This window comes from Rousettus aegyptiacus, unplaced genomic scaffold (genome assembly GCF_014176215.1).
Source record: "Rousettus aegyptiacus isolate mRouAeg1 unplaced genomic scaffold, mRouAeg1.p scaffold_m13_p_8, whole genome shotgun sequence".
Taxonomy (NCBI): domain Eukaryota; kingdom Metazoa; phylum Chordata; class Mammalia; order Chiroptera; family Pteropodidae; genus Rousettus; species Rousettus aegyptiacus.
Genome location: NW_023416311.1, coordinates 88,543,862 through 88,565,179, shown reverse-complemented (window position 1 = coordinate 88,565,179; position 21,318 = coordinate 88,543,862). Strand labels below are relative to the sequence as shown.

General features: G+C 38.8%; 1 protein-coding gene across 1 annotated transcript in view; it reads right to left on the bottom strand.

Moving 5' to 3' along the window:
• PLCXD3 (phosphatidylinositol specific phospholipase C X domain containing 3) overlaps positions 1-21,318 on the bottom strand; it is a 146,069-nt gene that overhangs the window by 38,934 nt on the left and 85,817 nt on the right. Inside the window, exon 2 of the mRNA XM_016147972.2 lies at positions 15,678-16,386. Within this exon, the coding sequence (XP_016003458.1) occupies positions 15,678-16,386 (709 nt within the window). The remainder of the gene's footprint in view (positions 1-15,677; positions 16,387-21,318) is intronic.

Below are 21,318 nucleotides of genomic sequence, written 5' to 3'. Positions count from 1 at the left end.
TTTAGGATGGAAACTAAATAAAAGAATTAAAAAATGGACAGACTGCTTTGCTGCTCTCTCCTAGAAGCCACATCTCTGGGCTAGTAGCTAACCTCCAGCTCTACAATTCAGAGTTAAAAAAAAAAATCAACATGATATAAAATAGAGTTAAAATGGATATTTCACTTTATTGACTATTTTAATCCTGAACTAATGATCACAACTGTTATGTGCAAACTCTTGAATCACCAAAGCTCTCACAGATGAAAATTAAAAGCTAGAGATGGAGGTGACTGCTCTTTGGTCAAGCCAATCAAACAGGACACCACATTTATTTTGATGTTACCCTGCTAGTACACTGACCAAAGGAGATAATTCAAAAATTGGATTGCCTTTTCCTTTATCACCGAAGTATTGGGAATTTAAATTATTCTAGATAAGAATCAATGACAGTTGTTGGAAGCCATTTTCACATGTTAAGAAAAGCTATTCTTCTGGCAGAATTTGACCTTGTTTTTCATTTAAAATCTCTGAATTTGGAAGTAGATATAAACATTTTCTTTGCTTTCATTTTGCAGGTGTTAGTAAATATATGATATTTTCATAACTCTGCTTTGGGTTAGTTATGAAAAGAATCATATAATTTCACAACTTAATCATAGATAACTCAAAAAAGGCAGTCGTGTGTAGGGGGTTAAAAAAAACACAGACTCTGAAATCAGACATGTTTGAAATCCAGCTCTGCCGCAGACGCTATGCAAGCCTGGGTGAGTCAGTTTACTTCACTACGACTCATTTTTTTCTACATATAAAATAGAAGTTAAAATATCTGCATCATTTAGTTGTTAGGAAATCTAAAATAAGAACATATTTTATGTATCTGTTATAGTCATTCAAAATCTATTATTTCTCATTCCAACTCCTTCATCTTATAGTTGACAATGTTGAGGTCAGAAACAGACATCTTCTGAAAGTCAAACAAATTTGAACCTAGGATTATAAATGTCACTTATATTTTTCCCAATAATGAATTAAGTTATTTAACAAAGGATTTATGAATTAAGTTTAACCATAGACATTTTACTTCACTTTCCACTACTTGCCATTTTCCTAGGATATAACAACTTTTGGTCAACTAAGGCTATATTATAACCCTGCATAGTGCAGGAAGAAGAAAGTTAGGAGAAAGCATTTGGTTTATAATCATTCTTTAACAATGAACTACCAGTAACAGGTCAGGTCTATCAACAGTTGGTGTTTGTAAATACTAAGCTGGGCATTTCTTCCTGTTTCTGTAATGACTCAAATGAAGCAAATGGGTAGTATTTAGATACCATATCGCTAGATTTGCCTCACAAAACATAATACACGTACCCTTAGAAATAGTCAATATTACCATAGAATCAAAGTATTGATGCTAGAAGAGGGGACCAAGGCTGCTCAATGTCTTCACTTTACAGGATCAGGAAACACAAGGCAGGAAAAATTAAGCGACTTCCTGTAGCTTACAGTTAGTAAAAGGCAGTGCTGGGCCGAGGAACCAGGTCAACATCTGCTTCTGACTTATCTTAGTACTGATATTGTACTGAAATAAATTATTTAAAAACATGCCTCTCCCCTAGAAAGTAACCACCTTGAGGACCAGGGATTGTAAGTCCAGGCAGTTAGCAAAGCCTCAGTAATAAGTTCTATAAATATCAATTGTGTTTTCCAAGAAATACAAATAATATATTTAAAGAAAGACTTTTCTTTCAAGAATCAAGAATATTTTCTCATATCTTATCTTATTCTATGAAGTATGATTCCTAAATAGTAGAATTCTCTTTTTTATAACGAACACCCCAAGACTTACAAGCTGAAAGTGAGTTATCATTTAGAATTGTTACCCGTGGAGATGATTGCTCACTTATCAATGGTAGGATGACTCAAATCTTTTTATGACCCATCTACTGAAATTGCCTTCAGGATATGTTCACAAAGCACATAAGAAAAATCAATCTCATTATTGGTTCCACTTGGATTTTGACTCCAAACAGCCTTCATCGGCTTTGCTCACCGACCTTATTTACTAAACTTGGCTCTGAATGAGTGTAGGTTGTTTAAAAACCAATTCACTCTGAAAGGATAAAGATGTACACCCCCCACCTCCCACACTAAAACTATTCTAAAATTGCTTCAGCATCACTTGGATGGATGGATAAAGTCCCAAAGTGACTAATCTGAAAGCAGCAGACACTGGAATATATAAATTTTAGCATACATTTTAAACAAACAAACACACAAACAAACGAAACCACGTCATATAACTAAATATTTTATGTTTCCCTAATCCCTGGGCAGTTGGCTTAACAAGTAAAGAAAATGAGCTCCAGGAAAAGTGACAGTCACAGGATTTTTTGTGCAGTGGCTGTTCTAGGCCAGTGGTTTTCACCCAGGGGGAACTTTTTCTCACACAAACACGCCAAGGGGGTGAATATTTGACAATATCTGGAGACATTTTTGACTGTCATGACTCAGGGGCAGGGGGAGGTGCTACTGGAATTGAATGGTAGAGGCCACGGGTGCTGCTGAACATCCTATAATGCACGGGACAGACCCCCACAGTGAAGAATCATCCTTCCCAAAATGTCAGTTATGCTGAGGCTGAGAAACTAACACTGTTCTAGACTGAGATTCTGACTCCTGGTCTCTTCAGTAGCCTCCACTAATGTCAGAGTAAATATCCCTGTGTCCTCATGTTTCTATAAGTAAATATATCTACACGTATCTTTCATTGGTGATAAAAGAGTAAATTTTTTCCATGCTATTTTGTCACTTTGCCTTAGGCTCCCTTACCAAAGGATATTAAATTGTCACAGAGGTTGCCTGGAGATGCATTTGGCATCTTAAATGTCTAATTGGCAGGAAAATGAAAGTAACTTAAAATGTGTGTGCTCTTTAGGGAGATGTGCTATTCCCACCCTATATTATTAGATCTCAGAGACAGCTGGGGCAAGAACAGCTGGGACTTCCTGCACAAGCGTTTTGGCAAGTTGCTATAAATTTGTCCCTTCTCACTACAAAACTGAGAAGGAAGACAGGAAAAATAGTGCAAAGGCCAACCGCACTTGTCTAAAGGTTGCTTCTCAGCTATCTTTCAAAAGTCTCCAAGGTGGTGCCTTTGTTGCCATGTTAACGGAGGAATAGATCTTGGCATATACACTGTAAGACAGAATGTCAAGCTTAAAACCATTATTTCCACTTCAAATTTTTTAAGTAAAATATGTAACATGTAGTTATCAAGTTTTCTCTGGGGATCTGCTGAATTTTGTGGTCAAAAGAAAACTTTTTCACATAACGGTGTTGCTTCCTCCCTCCTTCCCCCATAAACAACTGTCACCAACACCAATCAGCACACATAGTGCTGCGTGTCTGTGGCTGGTCTTTCAAACCTCCATAAAACTCTCACTTGCTGGTCTAGTCTGAACCTTATTGTCTGGAAAGATTCCCAAAACCAAGCATAATTTTCTACTGTAGAAAAGATGCTTTTTACCATTTTTAATGGTCAATGATTGTATAACCGCAAAAGTAGATCCCATTTGAGTAGAGAAAATAGATGTCCTCTTGATATTTGAGTCTAACATTACAATGTTTTGAGGGAAGGGAAAGGGCAGGAAAGGTCAATGGATTGTTGTCCTCAGGTACTGGAGAAGTCACTTTTGTCATCTTTTTTTCCTTTGAGCTCCTATGGCATGTGAAATCTACAGGTCAAAATGTTACTTTCCAGTTGCAAACTCTGTCTTGTACCATTCTCAAATTGTCTCTTATATAACTCTCACATTTCAAGGAGATTGCCCTGTAACCCAAGGACTAGGATGATAAGATTTTATAAAACACTACAGCATACTTCTCCTGTCCCTACTCAAAGCCCACAGCATGGTCTCTGTATGTTCTTACTGGCTGACTCAATAAACGGACGGATTCCTGTGCTAGGACCCTGGGAAAAGTGATTTTTATCCACTTGGACAAAGAGAAATTAAAATTCTCTGAAGTCCTAACATAGATAACATCCTAGTCATCGAGTGGGTTATATTCCTTTCTTTCCCTCTCTATTCCACCATATCTAAGTTCTGTCTGAATTTTTATCAGGAGTTATAGAAGGACTAAAGTCCCAAATTATCACTTATGTCATACAATGCTGGGGAAGAAAAAAACTTCACAACTACAATGACCAAAGAAAATGGTCTCAAGAAAAACACTAAAGAAATCTAAAGAAAGTGAAAAGAATATAAATTCATGTTCTAGGACAATCACAAGAGAAGGTGAGAAAGTACCTCATTTCGAGCACTTTTTTCTCTGCCCTCAATTGGAAGATAAGAACGCCGTGGATGTGAAACTCTTCTTTCCTCCATGAGGAAGAGTAAAACAATGTACTCTCCCATGTGCTAAGAGAAGACTAGATTTCTATTTATTTTCATTACTTCTTTCCCTTCAAAATACACAAACACACACACACACACACACACACACACACACACACACACACACGCTCTTTCAATTTAAAGCTGGCTACCTAGTGGTAGTTGGAGCAGGAAATGGTGGATCATTGAAACAGCCTTTATATTCATAGCCCATGTCACAGAGACATTGAAATGCTCCTGCTCGTGGTTCACGGCATTCAGAACCCTCTCAGTCTGTATTAGACACAAGAGTCCTTGGCCACATCCTGTTTCAGAGCTGCTTGAACACATGGGTGAAATGTAAGCACACAGTGGCAATGAGTTGTGTGTTAATGCAAAGGTGTGAGATCCTCCTTCTGTTATATAAAACCACATAGAAATGCATGTGGCAGTCTGCTCTGTTTGTAAATGGCAATGAGTCAAGTTCATTAAATACTTCTTTAATTGCTAACAACTAAATGTAAAACTGAGACCAGAATAAAACTGTTTCCAGGTGATTTTTTTAGCAATAGATCCAATGCCGTCTCCCCCAAATCCACAAATGTTTCCTGTTAACACTGAACTTGGACTGAACTATGTATGCACATAACCAAGTTTCCCTACAGTGTATTCATTATAAGTTACTTATTTTGAATATTTTATTGGAGAAACAGATTTTCATGAACAAGTTTTTATAGCATTCTTGTGTCATTTATTTTCAAGACTGGTTCACTTTTGAACCTGAGCTAAAACATATCAGTAACAGCTTTTCTGTTCCGGATTCAGCAGCTATGTGGTCAATCTGCTCAGGAGCCAGATCTCACATACATTTCCAAAGGGCAGCCTGTGCTGTTAGCATTCACTAATGAAATCACACATTACAGTCTCACTGCCACATACCGCTCCTTCAAGAAAGGATGTCACAGCTCCAGAAACAACTCGTAAGGTTCTTTTCTTTTAACAGCTGAGGCCACAGCAAATGAATGATGAGTGGGTGGGAGGGAAGAATATTTAAAGCCAAAATTCAAGATATACTTGTGATTTCTGCAAGTGGAAATCAATTATGACAAGCAACTCTCTAGCTATTCTTGTTTAATTATTTTCAGTACTTTAAAGTAAGTTAATTAGCCATAGGCTACAATCCTAGACATATAGCGCAAGAGCCAGAAGATCTATGCTCTACACAGTGAAGCCAAAGTAATACGTTAAAACCTGAAATGACATTGGCTAGAGTGATGTCAGTAAGTTATTGGAGATTTATGTTACACTTTTGTTATGCAGGGCACATTTAAAGCAACATCTTGCCATTTTATCATTTGACAGAGAGGATTTGGCTTATATCACCTCACTTAAATAAGCATTTTATATTTGTCGGTTATCGATAGATCATTCACCTAAAGCTGTGTCTATCAAGTATACCCAAAGCGAACGAGCATTCAGGGAGCACCCATTCAAACAAGGCCAAGAAAAATATGCCTCCCCTTCACAAAAGGGGCAAGAAAACAATTCAATTGAAAATCTGACCATTGACCATCTCACCTTCTGCTTCTTTTTGCCCTGAAGGAGCTATGAAACCTTGGGAAGAAAGTTGGGATGTTCATAAATATTAAAGAATCAGCAATTCCCTTTGCAAAATGTGTTCTCACATTTCGTTCCCACCCTCAACCATTTCAGCCTCCACTACCTGGGATTCCTTATGTTTGTCAATCAATTCCAACCCTTTCCCAATGAGATAAGCGCAAACTTAAGATTGCAGAGAAAAACATGTTAAGCTGTTTATTAATAAGGCTCAATTTTAAGAGTTTGCATTTTCAGTAGGTAAGTCCTGGGCTAGGGTATCACCAACTTTTTGATTTGCCTCATTATCAAAATGGTTTGGCTTCTGCACAGACACAGCCTCAATTGTTTCAATGAGAAAAAGAATAACAAAGAAAAAGCACATAGAAAACCTAGTTCACACCAGCGGCTTTCAGACGAAATGGAAATAAATGATATTTCTTCTTTCACGTTGCACTAAAAAGGGAGAAAGAAATTAAAAAGCAACCCCTGAGTCTAGAAGCTGGCCTGACATTCACAACGTGGCCATGTTATTCTCTTGTTGATAATAAACAACCTCTCAGAATAACAACCTCAGAAGAGCTTACTCAAGATCATAGGAAAGTGAGAATAAAAGAGAATACTTTGTAATGTTGTCTAGGCACAGCAACAAGATCACCCACAAAATGGCCACACATTTACCTCTGTAAACTAAAATGAGTGACTGTGACTTCTTTACCAATTACAGTTTGTCTTCCCTCTAGCTCTATAGATAAGACTTGTGAGAGATCCAATTACAGAATTGTCTTTGCTTTCTCACGACATCCAGTCTAGAGAGAACCTCTGCTTTCTTACGCCTTCCCAGGTCACTCAACCTAAACCCTAATTCCGTAAGAGGTCCTTTCTAAAACCTACTCACTGGGATGTCTCATGGCTCTCCGTGGTCTGTGTCTTCCCTCACTGCAACAAGTAATAAACTCAGAGTGTTCAACTCTATGAGTCTGATGATTCAGCAGTCACTGAACAGTTATGCCCTCTCTCCCCCCAGTTTAAAATTAAAAGGTCTCTCCCAAGTGATCTGCTCCTTCTTGAATGAGTTTTCAGCTGAATGGCTGAAATGTGTTCCACTTTGGGAGCCCTGCCTGCGGAGGGCAGAAGGGAGAGGTGGTCCCCCAGCTCTTCAGATCTGGTCTGTTTTACTTCTTTGCTCAGATACCTTTTACTAATTAAGTAATGAATTATGTTGTAGTTCATTTCCAATTCCAAACAAGGTCTCCTTCTCTTCTTATTTGCTGGCTGAAGCCCCCAAACTATTGTGCCATGAGCTAACTGAATAAACATCCCTTCTGCCTGGACACTCCATCTGTATTCCCTCTGCGCCCCCTCCCCAGATCGACCTACCTGCTCTCAGCTTTCTGAGTGCCAGCTACAGACTAAGCCAGTTCCTTTTTCAGATATTAACTCGCTATACCCAGCAATTCCACAGAAGAAAACTGAGACCCAGAGAGTTACCACAGTGGCTGAGCCTCTATTCTATGCTATGCTTTTTAGAAAAGTGTATGTTTCTCTCCCTCCCTGTCCCTCTCCCCCGCCTTTCCCTCCCCACCCCTCCAACACGCACCAGGCACAGAATGGGTATCTGACTTCCCAAAAGCTTAGAACTCTCTCCAGTCTCTGACTCTCCTGACACAGGTAACGTAAGGTACCTGCCTGGATTTGCCTGCGCTTTAACCTTATGACATCAGAAGAATGAAGGAGAGAGAGCTTTTACGTGCACTTCTGTTTCATATATATTTGGGTCAAAGTCGTTACAAACAGGGAGAGTTAGAGTCAGCCCTCCCTCCTGCCCTACCCCAGCAGGACCCAGGCTGAAATCTGTCACACAGCCTCATGGCTGGACATTCTTACAGAATTTTCTTTCTGCTGTTTGACATCAGACCTGGGAAGATGGTTGGAGTGCAAGGTATCGTAATGTTATTGGTTTTGGTGGAAGACACTGGGTCCGGAACTTACTAAGACTTTTTCCATAGGAATGTGCATTAGAGCCCGGGGGAAAAAAGAATCCCTCCCAGGCATCTTTCCCTATTTTTCTGCAGCACAATAACTCCAGGATCCAGCTGTGTGATGTGAGAGAGAAGATGCACAAGAGAGAATGATAGAGGATCATTATTTTGGGGAATCTATGGGCAGCTCTACCTTAGAGATAGAACGAGGAAATTTGAACTTAAATCTAGCAGGGCCTGTGGGTAGAGGAATCATAGCTTAGAGTAAGGAAAAATTTAAGAGAACAGATTTAAGGGGTGGAGAGGGGACTGAAAAATCTTGGAGTTGACTCTCTCCAGATGTCTTAAAACCTAGTTCATCTGTTGGTGGGGGTGGCTGAGGTGCAGCTTGTCTGCAAAGATGAGCAATGCTATTCAAGGTGAGGTCACCTGATGTCTGTTAGAAATAAAAAAAACTATGAGCCACAGACTCCTGAATCAGAACCTCTAGGTGGGTGGCACCAAGGAATTGGTTTTTTAACAAATTCTCCACGAGCACAGTCCGGTGTGCGGGGCTAGGAAAAGGGCTGCTTTCTGGAGCTTCCTTCTGATGTATACGCCAGACTCCTCTTTCCAGGGGTTCAAAAACCTAGATTCTGAATTGGTCGCAGCACTGGCTCACAGCATCCGCTGAACAAATCATTTAGCCTTTAAATTCCTTAAACTGCAAATTAGGAATAATACCTGTTAGACAAATGAGGCCTCCAACAAATATATATTGAAGAAATGAATCTTATGATGAAGGCATCTTGTAAATACTGACTGTTCTGATGCTGGGTTTCCATAGTCTCCTTGATATTCTCTCTCCATAGGCATATGGAACCCAAGGAGGAAGCCTCCTTTTTTACTGAATAGACTGATCCATAATAAGCTGCTCTAGCATGATGCGGGGAGGGGCAGAGCTAGAAAGCTGCTCTTCATGGAGGTTGGTGCTCTCTCATGTCATCACATAGCTGCTTTTCAACCCATCCTCCACTGCAGCTTTTCTTGGCTTCCCACAGCTGCTAAGATCACTGGTGATTCAGGTGAACAGCTTCCCAGAGACAGCCTCATACCTGCTGGGTCCAGGCAACAGTAGGATAAACTGGGCAGCAGAAATATTTTTTGAGTGTTGGCGTGAGCTAGATATAACAAATAGATTGAACAAATAGAGTCTATTGTGTTAGTGAGGCAGAAAGAGAGAGAGCCCAGGGAAGGTAGGTCCTGTACAAAATTCGTGATTCATCCCTAGGCCTGACCCCTGACCCTCTAGTCAGGGCTCCAGGCACCATGTTAAGTTGTGCATAGTGCAGATGGAGAGCCAGCTCACCCTTTCATATTGGTCCCTGTAGGTCACCTGATCTTCCTTGGTCTTCCCGTCCATCCTCTGTCCTCATCCCTGCCTGGAGTATGGAGAACAGAATTCTGCCTTCAAGCCAGAACACCTGGATTTTAATAGCATTTTTGCAGCCAGTTAGCTCTGTTACATGGACGAACATTTAGCATTCCTCTGGCCTCAATTTCCTTACTAAATGGAAAACAGTTAAATGGGCAGTACACACATAGCGAGGAAGATTGGTCACTCTAAGTTCCCCTCCTGTCTATTATTTTATGGAAGTAAGTGCTCTCCTGGGGCCCGATGGCAGCCTCCTACCTGGGTTTGCTTTCTTGAGGCAAAGCCACACACTACTGACCTGCTCTTCTCAGACTTTACCTCCAAACCCCTAGATCTGACTCTGCCCTCTAAGATGACAGATAATGTATTACTATTACGTGCACTCATTCCTAATTTGGAAGAGTGAGCATGGGCCTTGGAATCAAACAGACCCAAATTATACTCTCAGCTTTGCTAAATTAACACGGTATTTTTGAGCGAGGCCTTAGATATTTTTCAACCTCAGTTTTCCACCTCTAACGGATCTAATAATTTCTACCTTGTATGGCTTTGGGGAGGATTCAATAAATACAGTTTGTATGAAACACTTAGTACATTACCTGGCACGTGATGTAGGCTCAACAACTGTGGTTTTCTTCCTTTCCCCAGCTGGGTAATATTGGTGCTTATTAACAACCAATCACATCCTGAAAGTTCTGCCTCACCTGATGATGATTGTGATCATCAGTGTAAACGGGCAGGGTTGCACACTGTCCCACTGCAAGGGATGTCATTCACATAGAAAGGTGCTGTGAATGGTGTCCCTGGTGGTCCGAAGGGCAGCGCTATCAGTGGTGCTGAAATGTCAACATCTTTTACCTTCCTTTCCTCCCAACGACATGCTAACATCTTACTTTGCTTCCCACCTTGGACTGGAGAGTTCATCTTCAGTATCTTCTACCCTTATTTGACTTGTATAAGCCATTCAGTTTTATTCTCAGAGGTACAGTTCTGATTTGTCCCCTTCGACGTCTTCCTAATACTTATCTAATTAAGCTCAGAGTCCCCATATTCCACTTAAGGTCCTGCATAATCTTCCCCTTTTACCTTTCCTAGACTCATCTCCCATATTCCTTTACATTTCACTCTGCTCCCACCAACCCTGACATCTGTGCCTCAAGATTCCCTACCTTTAGTCTTTGTTCTTGCTGTTTCCTCAGCCTAGGAAGCCAGCCCCTCCCATTACTGCTTATTGCCATCCTGTCCTTTCTTCAAAGCTGACCAAAACCTTTCTCCAGGTACCTCTCTCCTTTAAATTGCCAGAGACCTTAATTCTCAATTCTCCTATTTTTTACAGTTTGTATTTAGGTCATATACAATCTTGTCTTTTAAAACCTCCTTGATGCTTGATGAGAACTGTGGCATCTTACTGACTTTACTGTGCACACAGGACTTAATGCAGAGCCCTGCTCACAGGAGCCACTTGACAGATAAGTACTAAACTGAGCCCAGTCTACCTGAATACACTGCCAATATCATCTAGATGTTGCCATACAATGGGATGAAAACAAATTTCCAGTCATCTCTTTGGATTCTCACACATAACAAACAGGGAAACAGTCTGGGGCAGTGGTTTAAAACTTCATATCTGAGGTCACACATTGAAGAACAAAGTGTCGTCTAGAAAAGAGAAGGCATTCGAACATGTTTGTTTAATAAATAAACATAAAAATGGAGCAACCTGAATTTAAATCCAGGATCCAGCTTTTCGTAACTGTGTTGTTTCGGTATATTGCTTAACTTTTCTAAGGCTCCATTCTTTCATATTTAAGGTGGGATGGCAGTAGTACCTACTTTTGGAAGGCTTTATGACTATTCGGTCAATGCACATAAAGCAGCATAGTAGTGAACAGATAAGAGAGCACTTTAAAGAGTGTATTATTGTTATCATCCCCATCATCTAAATTGTTGGCCTATATAAACATTGTCTAAATTAATTCAAAATCACCTTACTTGCAAAGATGCACCACTCCTTAAGAATTCTGACAGGTGGTCTGATTTTTAAAAATAAAAACCTAAAATTTAATAAACTTCAACAAATTAGGGAAGCAATCGACTCAAGTTGCACACCTTCTTTTTAAGAATGTGTGAATTCTGTGGGGGTGAGGTGCAAAAGCTGGTGTTTGACAAATAAATTATAAATAGGTCTTTAAGAAATAAAAATCTGTGTCTTTTGGCATTGCTGGAATGTAGAAAATGCATCTGCAGTATTTGGAACCAGTGGCCAGACTGAAAGCTATAGTACCTAAATCCAGGCTGAATTTAGTTTTCTGAAAGCCACCCACACCTTCAAACACTGTTTTCTAAATGCACGTGCTCAGAATTTTAATGACTCAAATATCAGACATAATAAAAAATTATAGAGAAGCTAGTCAAATGCAGGATCTTAGAATTGTGGGATTTAAGAATTGGAAAGGATCTTGGAGATAATTTAATTCAAAGTCCAAATTTTGCAAATGAAAATAAAGCCTTTAGAGGTCTTCATATTGTCTAGTGACTCTTCCTTCAGTAGCAAAGGAGAGAATCATTACATTTTTTGGTGTTAACATAGGAGTTTCTGAATGAGCTGCTTTGGCACAACGGCAATAGGAAAATGGCTTCTTCACTTGAGGAGAGAGAGGTAATATGCCTTGGGGTGTCAAGGGTTCTTTTACTCACTCTTTCACAGGTAAGTAAAATTACCTTTGCAAGGGACTATGCAATGGCTGACAATGACCTTTTCCTATAGGCTTCATCCAGACAGCTGACATATGTGAAAATAATACAAAACAAAACCTCTGAGTTTCACATTCACCCCATACTCAGACACAGGCTTTGCAATTGGTTTAAAAAGAGGTCTTTCTAATACTTCTGAGATTAAACTCCACTCAAGACTGCTTACGCCTTATAGAACAGATATCACAACCGTGTTCAGATATATTTGCAAACCCTTTGGAAGTATTTTGCATAATCCTAAATAGAAAAAAGTTGATTCCAGCTACAGGATTTTCATTTCTATTTTTTAAATTCTTTCTACACTTCTCTTTCTCTTTTCAATGATACAGCTCTACTATTCCAGATATAAAAGCCAGAGGCAAGTGAGAAGTTCTGAATCAGAGCAGATGCCCGAGGACAGTTTTTAAAATTAATTTCATAGGCTGTTAATAAGTGCGATCTGCAAAAAAAATTAGGTGCTAGAAAACATTGTATTAGTAAAATTTAAACAGGATCCATCACTAAAATACTTGTTAGTGCCTTTTATATGCTAATGTGCATTGTGATTTTATTTGGAGAACTGTGTAGATGTAATGTGTGAAAAATTTTCAGCACTCTCCTAAGTTATTTGATCTTTATTTTCCCCAATACTATTTAGTCATAGCATGATAGAGCATAAGTAACCAAATAACAGTTCAACTTCTAACTTGTAAAGTCTTAAACTGTGTGAAATCTCATAAGAGAGAAAAGTGAAAAACATTTATCTCTTGAGTGGATTTTTCTTCTTGACTTCTTGACTTTGTAAATTTTATTCCTTACACAAGTAAAATCAGGGTATGGTTCCTGGCTTAATGCAAAGCAGGTATGTTATATGGAGACGTGTATTTTCCTTCGCATAGAACAGCACTACAGAAGGTAAAACTGGGATGGCCAGGGAAGACTCCTTTCATGCCCAATAAAAGTTAGAAATACAGCTTCTTTTGTCCCAGGTGTAGAGAGAATAGAGAGAATTGGAGTTGGCTAACGCCCAGGCCCTGTCTGCCTCTTTTCCATCTCTGGTGGGCCCTCAGGAATTCCAAAATCTGGGGGCTCTATGAGTTAAAGCTGAAAACAACACATTCTTATGTGTATATAACTCTCCCTTTTGAAGCATATAAGAGAAGTGGTAAGTTGTTATTTACAAGAGAAATTAACTTTTGTGAAAGGCACTGCTGTTAAATAAGAAGCTGAATAATTCGATGGAACTAGCTGAGTGAAGGTTTAGGGCCAGGAGGGAGGCGTAATAATCTAGAGAAGCATATAGCATCTCCAAGGCAATATTGGGGGTAGGGGAAGAAAAGAGATGAGAAAAGAGCAAGGAAAAGGAGGCAGAGAAGATTCAGTCAGAGGACTTAAGGCCAGGGCGAATGGTGGTATAGATGTGGTCAGCGGAAGATATCCCAGGCCAGAAGATTTGTAATTACAAATGAGTCTAAAATTCAATTTAAAATTATCTGCATTGTTATGATTATAAAATCTCCCATGTCTCCTCGGGTCCTCAGTAAAATCTGAAAACCGAGCATTTGAGTAAGAAGCAAATTTCATGTCTCAAGTAATACAGAATGGAATATGGACAGGCCATGTGGATCGATCGGTCCATAAAATGATGTAATCTAGAAGCAGCAAGATGTCATATCATAAGAACAAAAGAAATCTAAATATTAGCAGAAATCTTAGAGAAGTTCTTGTACTTGCATAGGGTATACGATGAAGGGTTAAGAATCTTATTTAAAGCTTAAGAAACAGGGCAATCCCAGCAATCATCTGAAGAACACAAGGAAGTTATGATTTTGTATAGAGAAATATTTCTACTCCAATGCCTTAGGGCTTTGACTGCCAGAAAGTGCTAATAACCCCCAAATGAGTTGGCCTGTATTTCTACGATCAATTGGCTATGCATACTTGGATGCTTTACTAACACTTTAAATTTAGTGTGACCCTGGTTATATTCTTCCAAAGCCCTGTGCCTTTGTCACCTGGTTCTGTGAATGTCTCCGTTACCCCTGCTACTTCTCATGAAGAAACCTTGTCCTTAAGTCTTTTCCCCTATTTATACCACATAGCTTAATAGTCACCGAATCACCCTAATTTTTCCTGTTTGTGTATATTCTCCTTTAGTTCGCCCACTTCCTTAGTTTGGCCTGCATTACCTTGCTAAAACAGTTCTAAGCACCTCTTTACTGCTTACTTTCTCCACTCCATCTATCCTTTGTGCTGTGCCAGGTATCTATCTAAAATGCTGATCTGTTCAAGTCACTCTACCAATAAATATTCTTTTCTACTCCCCTAATCCTCCCTCCTGACATTGCTCACAGGATGAAATTCCATGTAGCCTGGCTAAAAGCCCCTGGCCCACTACAAGCCTCATCCCCAGCCATTCTCTACCCTACATGCTATGCTATAAGGCCACACATACTATTTTCACCTCAAACTCTTTTCTCCTCATCTTCTTGTCTTTCTCTAAAAAGACTCTGAGTCCAACCGAAACATTTATGCTCTGTCCCCTTACCATAATTCAAACTATCAAAAAGTTCTGATAGAAACTTCAGATACTATTTGTATTATTTAATACTTCAAGTCAAAAGAATAAATAATATGTACAATTCTACATGTCGTACCACCCTCGTGGGAAAGAGCCATAGAGACCTTTAGTGATTGCTCAAATTCCACCTTGCAGGTAACCAGCAGTCCATGTGCATAGCTGGACTTGACCAATGGAATGGCCAGTCTCTGGAGGCTGATCTTTGCTTATAGTACAGTGTAAATGCATAGACTATGGCTTGAGAAGAATAAGGTTTGAGACTTTGTCTCATAATTCATTGTCCAAGTGGGCTTAGGCAAAATATATTACTTCTCTGAACCATGATCTTTATCTGTAGGACAATATCTACTTCCCAGGACTGTTATGCAGATTCAATGTAATTAGGTATATAAAAAGACTCTGCGAATAGTAGAGAAAGGGCTTTGTAGTTTAAAAAATGCTACATGAATGTGAAAAGGTGTGCTAAGAAAAGAGAATTGGACATCAAGTCAAAATACATGGTGCCATGGGTTGATCTGTGTCCTACAAAAATAGATGTTGAAGTACCAATACCCCATACTTATGTGACCTTATTTAGAAATAGGGTGTTTGCAGATGTAATCGAGTTAAGATAAGAACATGACAGTGGGCTCTATTCCAATATGACTGGTGTCCTTATAAGAAGAGAGGACAGAGACACATAGGGAGAATGCCATGTGAAAATGTAGGTGGCAATGCTAGTGATGTATCTACAAACCAGGAAACACCAAGTATTGCCAACTGTCACGAGAAGGTAGGGGAGGGGCATGGAAAAGATTTTTCCTCAAAGTCCTCGGAAGGAATCAAACCTGTTGACAACTCAATTTCAAAATTCTAGCCTCTGGAACTGAGAGATGATAAATATCCTTTGTTTTAAGCTACTCAGTTTGTGGTACTTTGTCTAAGAAACTAATACACATGGGCATGAATTTTAGCTTCGTCACTTATAAATTATTTAAGTTTTTTTTTTTATCTGATAACTTAAGGACACTTACCTTTCTGTGATGGTTTCTCTGAGGCCACTGGCCACCCCTTTGACCACAGTGCTAGCTTTGGGGGTCAGCACCACCTGAGATATAAAAAATGAGCCCTTCTTCCTTCTCTCAATGATAGACGCCTGAAGAAACTGAATCAGTTTTTCAGGGTCTGTGGTGTTGGCCCAGGGCGCTGGCATCATCTGCCCAGGCCAGAGGAAGGGCACTTCCAGAGCCACAGGACTGTGGTAGAAGACCAGCACTTGATAGTCCTTCTCCCACAGGTACTTTAGACTGACTTCCTGGGCGAAAATCGCTGGGCACATTTTATTTCCATAGATGTCTTTCAGCATTTGGACCAGTTTTTCATGGTGATATTTCTGCATCCCATAAAAATGGTTGAAGTCCAAGAATACTACCTCCTTATGGTGATCTGTGAGGAATGCATTGATCTCCTCAAGGCCTTCATTTACTTTGGCACTGAACAAACCATGAGCAAAGTAGAGTTCATTGTCGGGGTCTCTGGGCTTTGTGGAGATTCGAAGATCGAAATAACGAATGCCAGCTCCTAGCTGACCAGTGAAGTTCATGGTTTGAGTGGCTAGCCATTTCCGCATCAGCTTTTTGGCTACCGTTCCAAACACAGAGACAAAATTCTGGACAGTTTCTGGCTGTTCAGGCCCTACTGGAGAGGCTTCGTCAATGTAGAAGCTGAAGGAATCATGAGATCCTGGAACAGCAACAAGACATAATGTGGTTATAATTTAGTCCTTTGTCCTTCTGAACTTCTTTCTCTCTTGCAATATCTATATCTCTCCCTTGAATGAACCAAAGGAAATATGAAGCAATATTTATCTAGTTCATTTTTACATCCTCTTCATAGCCTAGGACAGTACAGACCGAAGTGATTGCAAAATGACATGAAAAAAAGCTTTCTGATCAATATTTTAAAATTCAAACAATTGTCTACTTCCATAAGCAAAGAATTTCATTTATTCATTAGGATTGGCTTTCCATATAGGTGGAAAAAGTGACCATTCATAAAATAGAATTTATGGACACCTACCAGTTCCCAAATATTTCATCTACATGTTACCTCGTGTGCTTTCTAAAGCACACGAGGTAACAGAGTAGAGGAAGAATCAAATGAGGCAAGAGGACAGTCCAGTGCTGATATATTTAACATCATTCCTGGTCCTGCACGTGGGCAACTGTCAACTTAGATGAGGCTAAATACTTCTTATATATTGAATAAACAATTTTTCTTACAAGTTAACACAATTGAGAGCATTTAAAAATGAATTAATAGACCATTTTCTACATAGATATTTCCTCCCAACAGTATAAGCCCTTTTTGGAGATCTCTTCCAAATTTAAAAGGATTTCTTTTTAGGAAGAATAAAGGCCACCTATTGGATTATTTGGTTTTGGCAGTTACAAACATCAAAACTCCAGAAATGTAGCATTGGACATGTATATGATTTGCCCGTTAGTACAGAGTACCATTTAAAATGTTATTGGACCCAATAAAGAAAAATTATTTCAAGTTTTATTTTTTAAAGCCTTCTTTAATTCTTGGGTGTGATGTACTAAGTAGGTAATATTAAATTAACGTATCCTGGATTTTTCACACATTAGAAAGGGCAGATGTCATCATTCCCCATCCGTTCCTCATGCTTCCTTACACTTTATAGGACAACCCCTGATCTATACCCCTTGAGGCATACCTTTTTTCTAGTTCTTTCGATCTTCCAACCACTTCCCCCAACACCCAACATGCACACACACATACACACAGATAAATTTATCATCTACCACCTCAGGGCTGTTGTCTGATAAACTATTTGAAGCAATTTTTTTCAGTGATGCAATATTTACCTTCATCTATATTCCATATCTATGTCAATCTATATCTCTGTATCTCTAGATATAGATTTATATCTAGCATTAAATGGCTCATAGATATCATAAGAGTATGGATTTCAGGCACCATGGTAGGTTGTTAGAGAAAATATTTTGAAAAATATCTAGATATCTTGCAAATCATAACCTTGAAGATCTGGAACAGACAACTCCTTAGAATTAGAAGATTTTTTTCAAACAATGAATGGTAACTCAAACATACAGAAATTCTATGTTTAACTTAATTTGGAACTGTCCAATCCATTTATTTTTAGTAGATGGTATGAGAAGAACATGTTGGTACTTCCTTAACAGACAGAATTGGCATTTTGGATCTGGCACTGGTAAATTTTAACAGGGATTTAAATTGCTGCATGATGATTTTTTAGTTAATGTTTGGTCAATTGCTAACACAAATGAAGAAACTAAACAACCTGCACTATGGCCAAAAAGACAAAGCATGTTTAAAGAAAGAAATACAAAGGTGAGTTTAAGAAGAGTTACAATGAAATGATATGGATTAAAATGGGTGTAAGTAAATACATAAACACTCAAAATAAGAATGCATAAAAATTTTAAAAATTTGCATTCAAAATAAGAATGTATAAAAATTTTAAAAATTTAATTTCTAGGCATGTGAATAAAAAGGTAGATGCAAGTAATTAGTTACTTCTGTAACCTGGTAGAAGACATAATTGAAAGCAAGCAGAAATGGAATCAAATGACTAGATTTTTTCACCAGAAATGAGTAGGTTTTGTTTTCAACATTACTTTAGGTTCGCCATTCTATCATGTGGTTATGTGGCAAATTTAAAAAAAGAAAATTCACCAATTTGAAAGTCCTGTGAAAGGACATTATAGTTTCTAGATTAAATTATTTGTTGACATTTAACAAAAATATGTTTTAAGGTCAAAATAAGGTAATGTTAAAAATAAAAATTAAAAACAGTTAACGGTCAGCAGGAGAAAGCATCAGTGACCCCATCAATATTTATTCTAAGCTGGATGTCCTGAGCTTTATGTACAGCTTCTGGGGTAGAATGATGCACCAGATATAAATAGTATTTGGAGAGGTGAATCAAATCATTAATCAATACAAAACATTATCCATGCATTTTTGGAGAAAATACATAATCTAATGTTGGCTCCAAAAAGGAATATTTTCATGACTTTTAATTTTATTTGGCATAGTACTTCCTCCCCAAATTCAACATTTTTACTAAACCATCAAGTTTCCTATTTATACGAACTTACAACAAAACTAGACCAGTACCTTATGACCTTTCAATAACTAAGAATAAAAGTCTGGCCCGGTCCTGCTCTCTCTTTAAAACCAGAGAGCCCTGCCCATGAGCAAGACAGTGCTGGGCATCATTTCTTTGTTCTTGGCTACATCTACAACCTTTCTACCTTATCTGGTCTAATATTTTGCTTCTATACTGGCTTAGTATTCCTGGGCTACTGACCTCCTTCCTTCTCTTGTCTACAGACCCAAACTCATACCTTGGACCTGATCCTTAATATTTCTTCCCTGATTCTCAACTTAGCTTCTCTACTTTGGGCTTGATTTGCCCTCTCTACTCAGACAAGAGCTGGCCACTCTGGTATGAACCCAGCCTAATCCAGTTCATTTGCTTTGGCTCTGAATAAGTGAATAAAATGGAAGAGGTTAGTTTCCTTTCATTTCTTAGAAACACGCGCTTTTATTAGTTTCTCCTAAGTCTGCTAAATTATTCCTTCGTTTAGGATTATGGAATATGGATCCTAACAATCTCTGCCCTCCCCCTGAGTGTGGGCCCAATCTAGTGCTTGCTTCTAATGAATTAAATAACACATGATGAGACACCCCTTCTGAGATTAGGTGGCAAAAGATTGTGACTTCCACTCTCTCCCTTGCTGGCTTTGACAAAGCAAACTGCCATGTTGTTGAGGCCCATGTGACAAAGAATTGGGAATGGTGTCCAGCTAACAATGAGCTAGGAACTTAGGCCTTCAGTCCAACAGCCCTCAAACATCTGAATCCCGGCAACAAGCCACTGGGTAAGCTTGAAAGCACATCCTGCCCCAGTAGGATCTTGACTGCAGCCTAGTGAGAGATCTAGAAGCAGAGAATCCAGATAAACCTTGCCTGGATTCCTGACCCATAGAAACTGGGTATTGTTTTAAATGGCTAAGTTTTATGGTAATTTGTTACACAGCAACAGTTAACTAATACAGACTACAACAACTCTTTGGAGTTCATGAAATGATTTGAGGTCTACAGACCCAACTGCTTACTATAAGGATTTGGAATTTTAATAAAGAGAAGTTAATTTCCTTTAAAATGTTCACGTGCATCTTTCTTTGCTTGAAAACTATGTATCAAGATAAAAATTGAAAGAAAGTTGGTTTAAAAAGTCTTCTTGAATACACGAATGAAGTTATTCCATTCTGTATACTGTTATGAATGATCCAAGATGTCATCTGTCATAATGATTTAGCATGCAGCATCCATTTGATTAACTTAACAGTGTAAAGAATATGTATGATCATTTCATCATTATGGTCTCTGGTAGTAATGGACTGAACTTCTCATCATATAATTTGGTGTGGTAAGGAGAATTTAGGATGGCTCCCAAATTTCCACTTCCTAGGTACAGATGTCCTGTATAACCCATTTCCCTTCAGTATAGTATGATAAGATATCATTCTCAAAACTATGTCTCAGTATATGAAAAAGAGATTTTTTTTTTCAGATGTAATTATGGTCCCTAATCAGTTGGCTCTGAGTTAACCAAAAAGACATTAGCCTGGAAGGGGCTGGCCTAAGCAGGTAAGCACCATGAAATAAAGACGACAAACAGCAACAAATGTTCCCTTGTTGGTGTTGAAGAAACAAAAATGCCGTGTTATTGAGAGGGCCACAGAGCAGTCGAAGGGATTAATAGCCTACCAGAGTGGTATGAAAATTACTTTAAGCTGAAAACTTCTGAAGAATCAACTGCCACAGAAAGAAACATTATCTAAACTTAAGCAGAACCTCTGAAAATACAGCTGCCATTGATCTCTCTCCCAGGGAATTTCTTGAATGAGAAAACACTGATTCTTAGCACCAGGAAGTGTAAATTCAGCTGCTTATCAGCATTAAAAAGCCCAACAGAACCTTCCATACTTCTTCACTGAAGCCTTACTACCCACCCCCTTTTGTTGAGTTAAGTATATAAGCTTTTAATTTCTGGCTAATTCACTGAGTTACTCGTCTCTAAGTTCTCTGGCATGTACACTGTGCATGCATAAATAAACCTTGCTATTTCGCCTGTTATTCTGTCTATTGTCAATTAATTTGCATATTTCTAATCACTGGACCCAAGTTGGAATTTTTCCTCCCAAGAAAACTTCCAAGAGGCCGAATAGTGTGCAGCCTCTAGGAGCTGACGGCCATGGTCCTACGATATGAGTAGATTCTGTGAACAATCAGCAAGCTTGCAAAAGGGGCCTCTGCCTCAAATGAGATTATAGCCTTGGCCTATACATTGATTTCACTCTTGTGCCGTCTGGCCTTCAGATTAGAGTAAATCAGACAATGCAGTGAATTGAAAGCAGCTCTGAAGCGGGTGCTGGGAGACTAGGCTCAAATTCAAACTCAATCGCTAACTCACGGTTTGATACTGGAGGATTATCAGATTGTTAACCATTCTGGCTTTGAGTTTTCTAATTTATTAAATTAAAATTCTCTCTGCACCTACTTCATAGGAGTCTTACAAGAAACACATGAAACCAT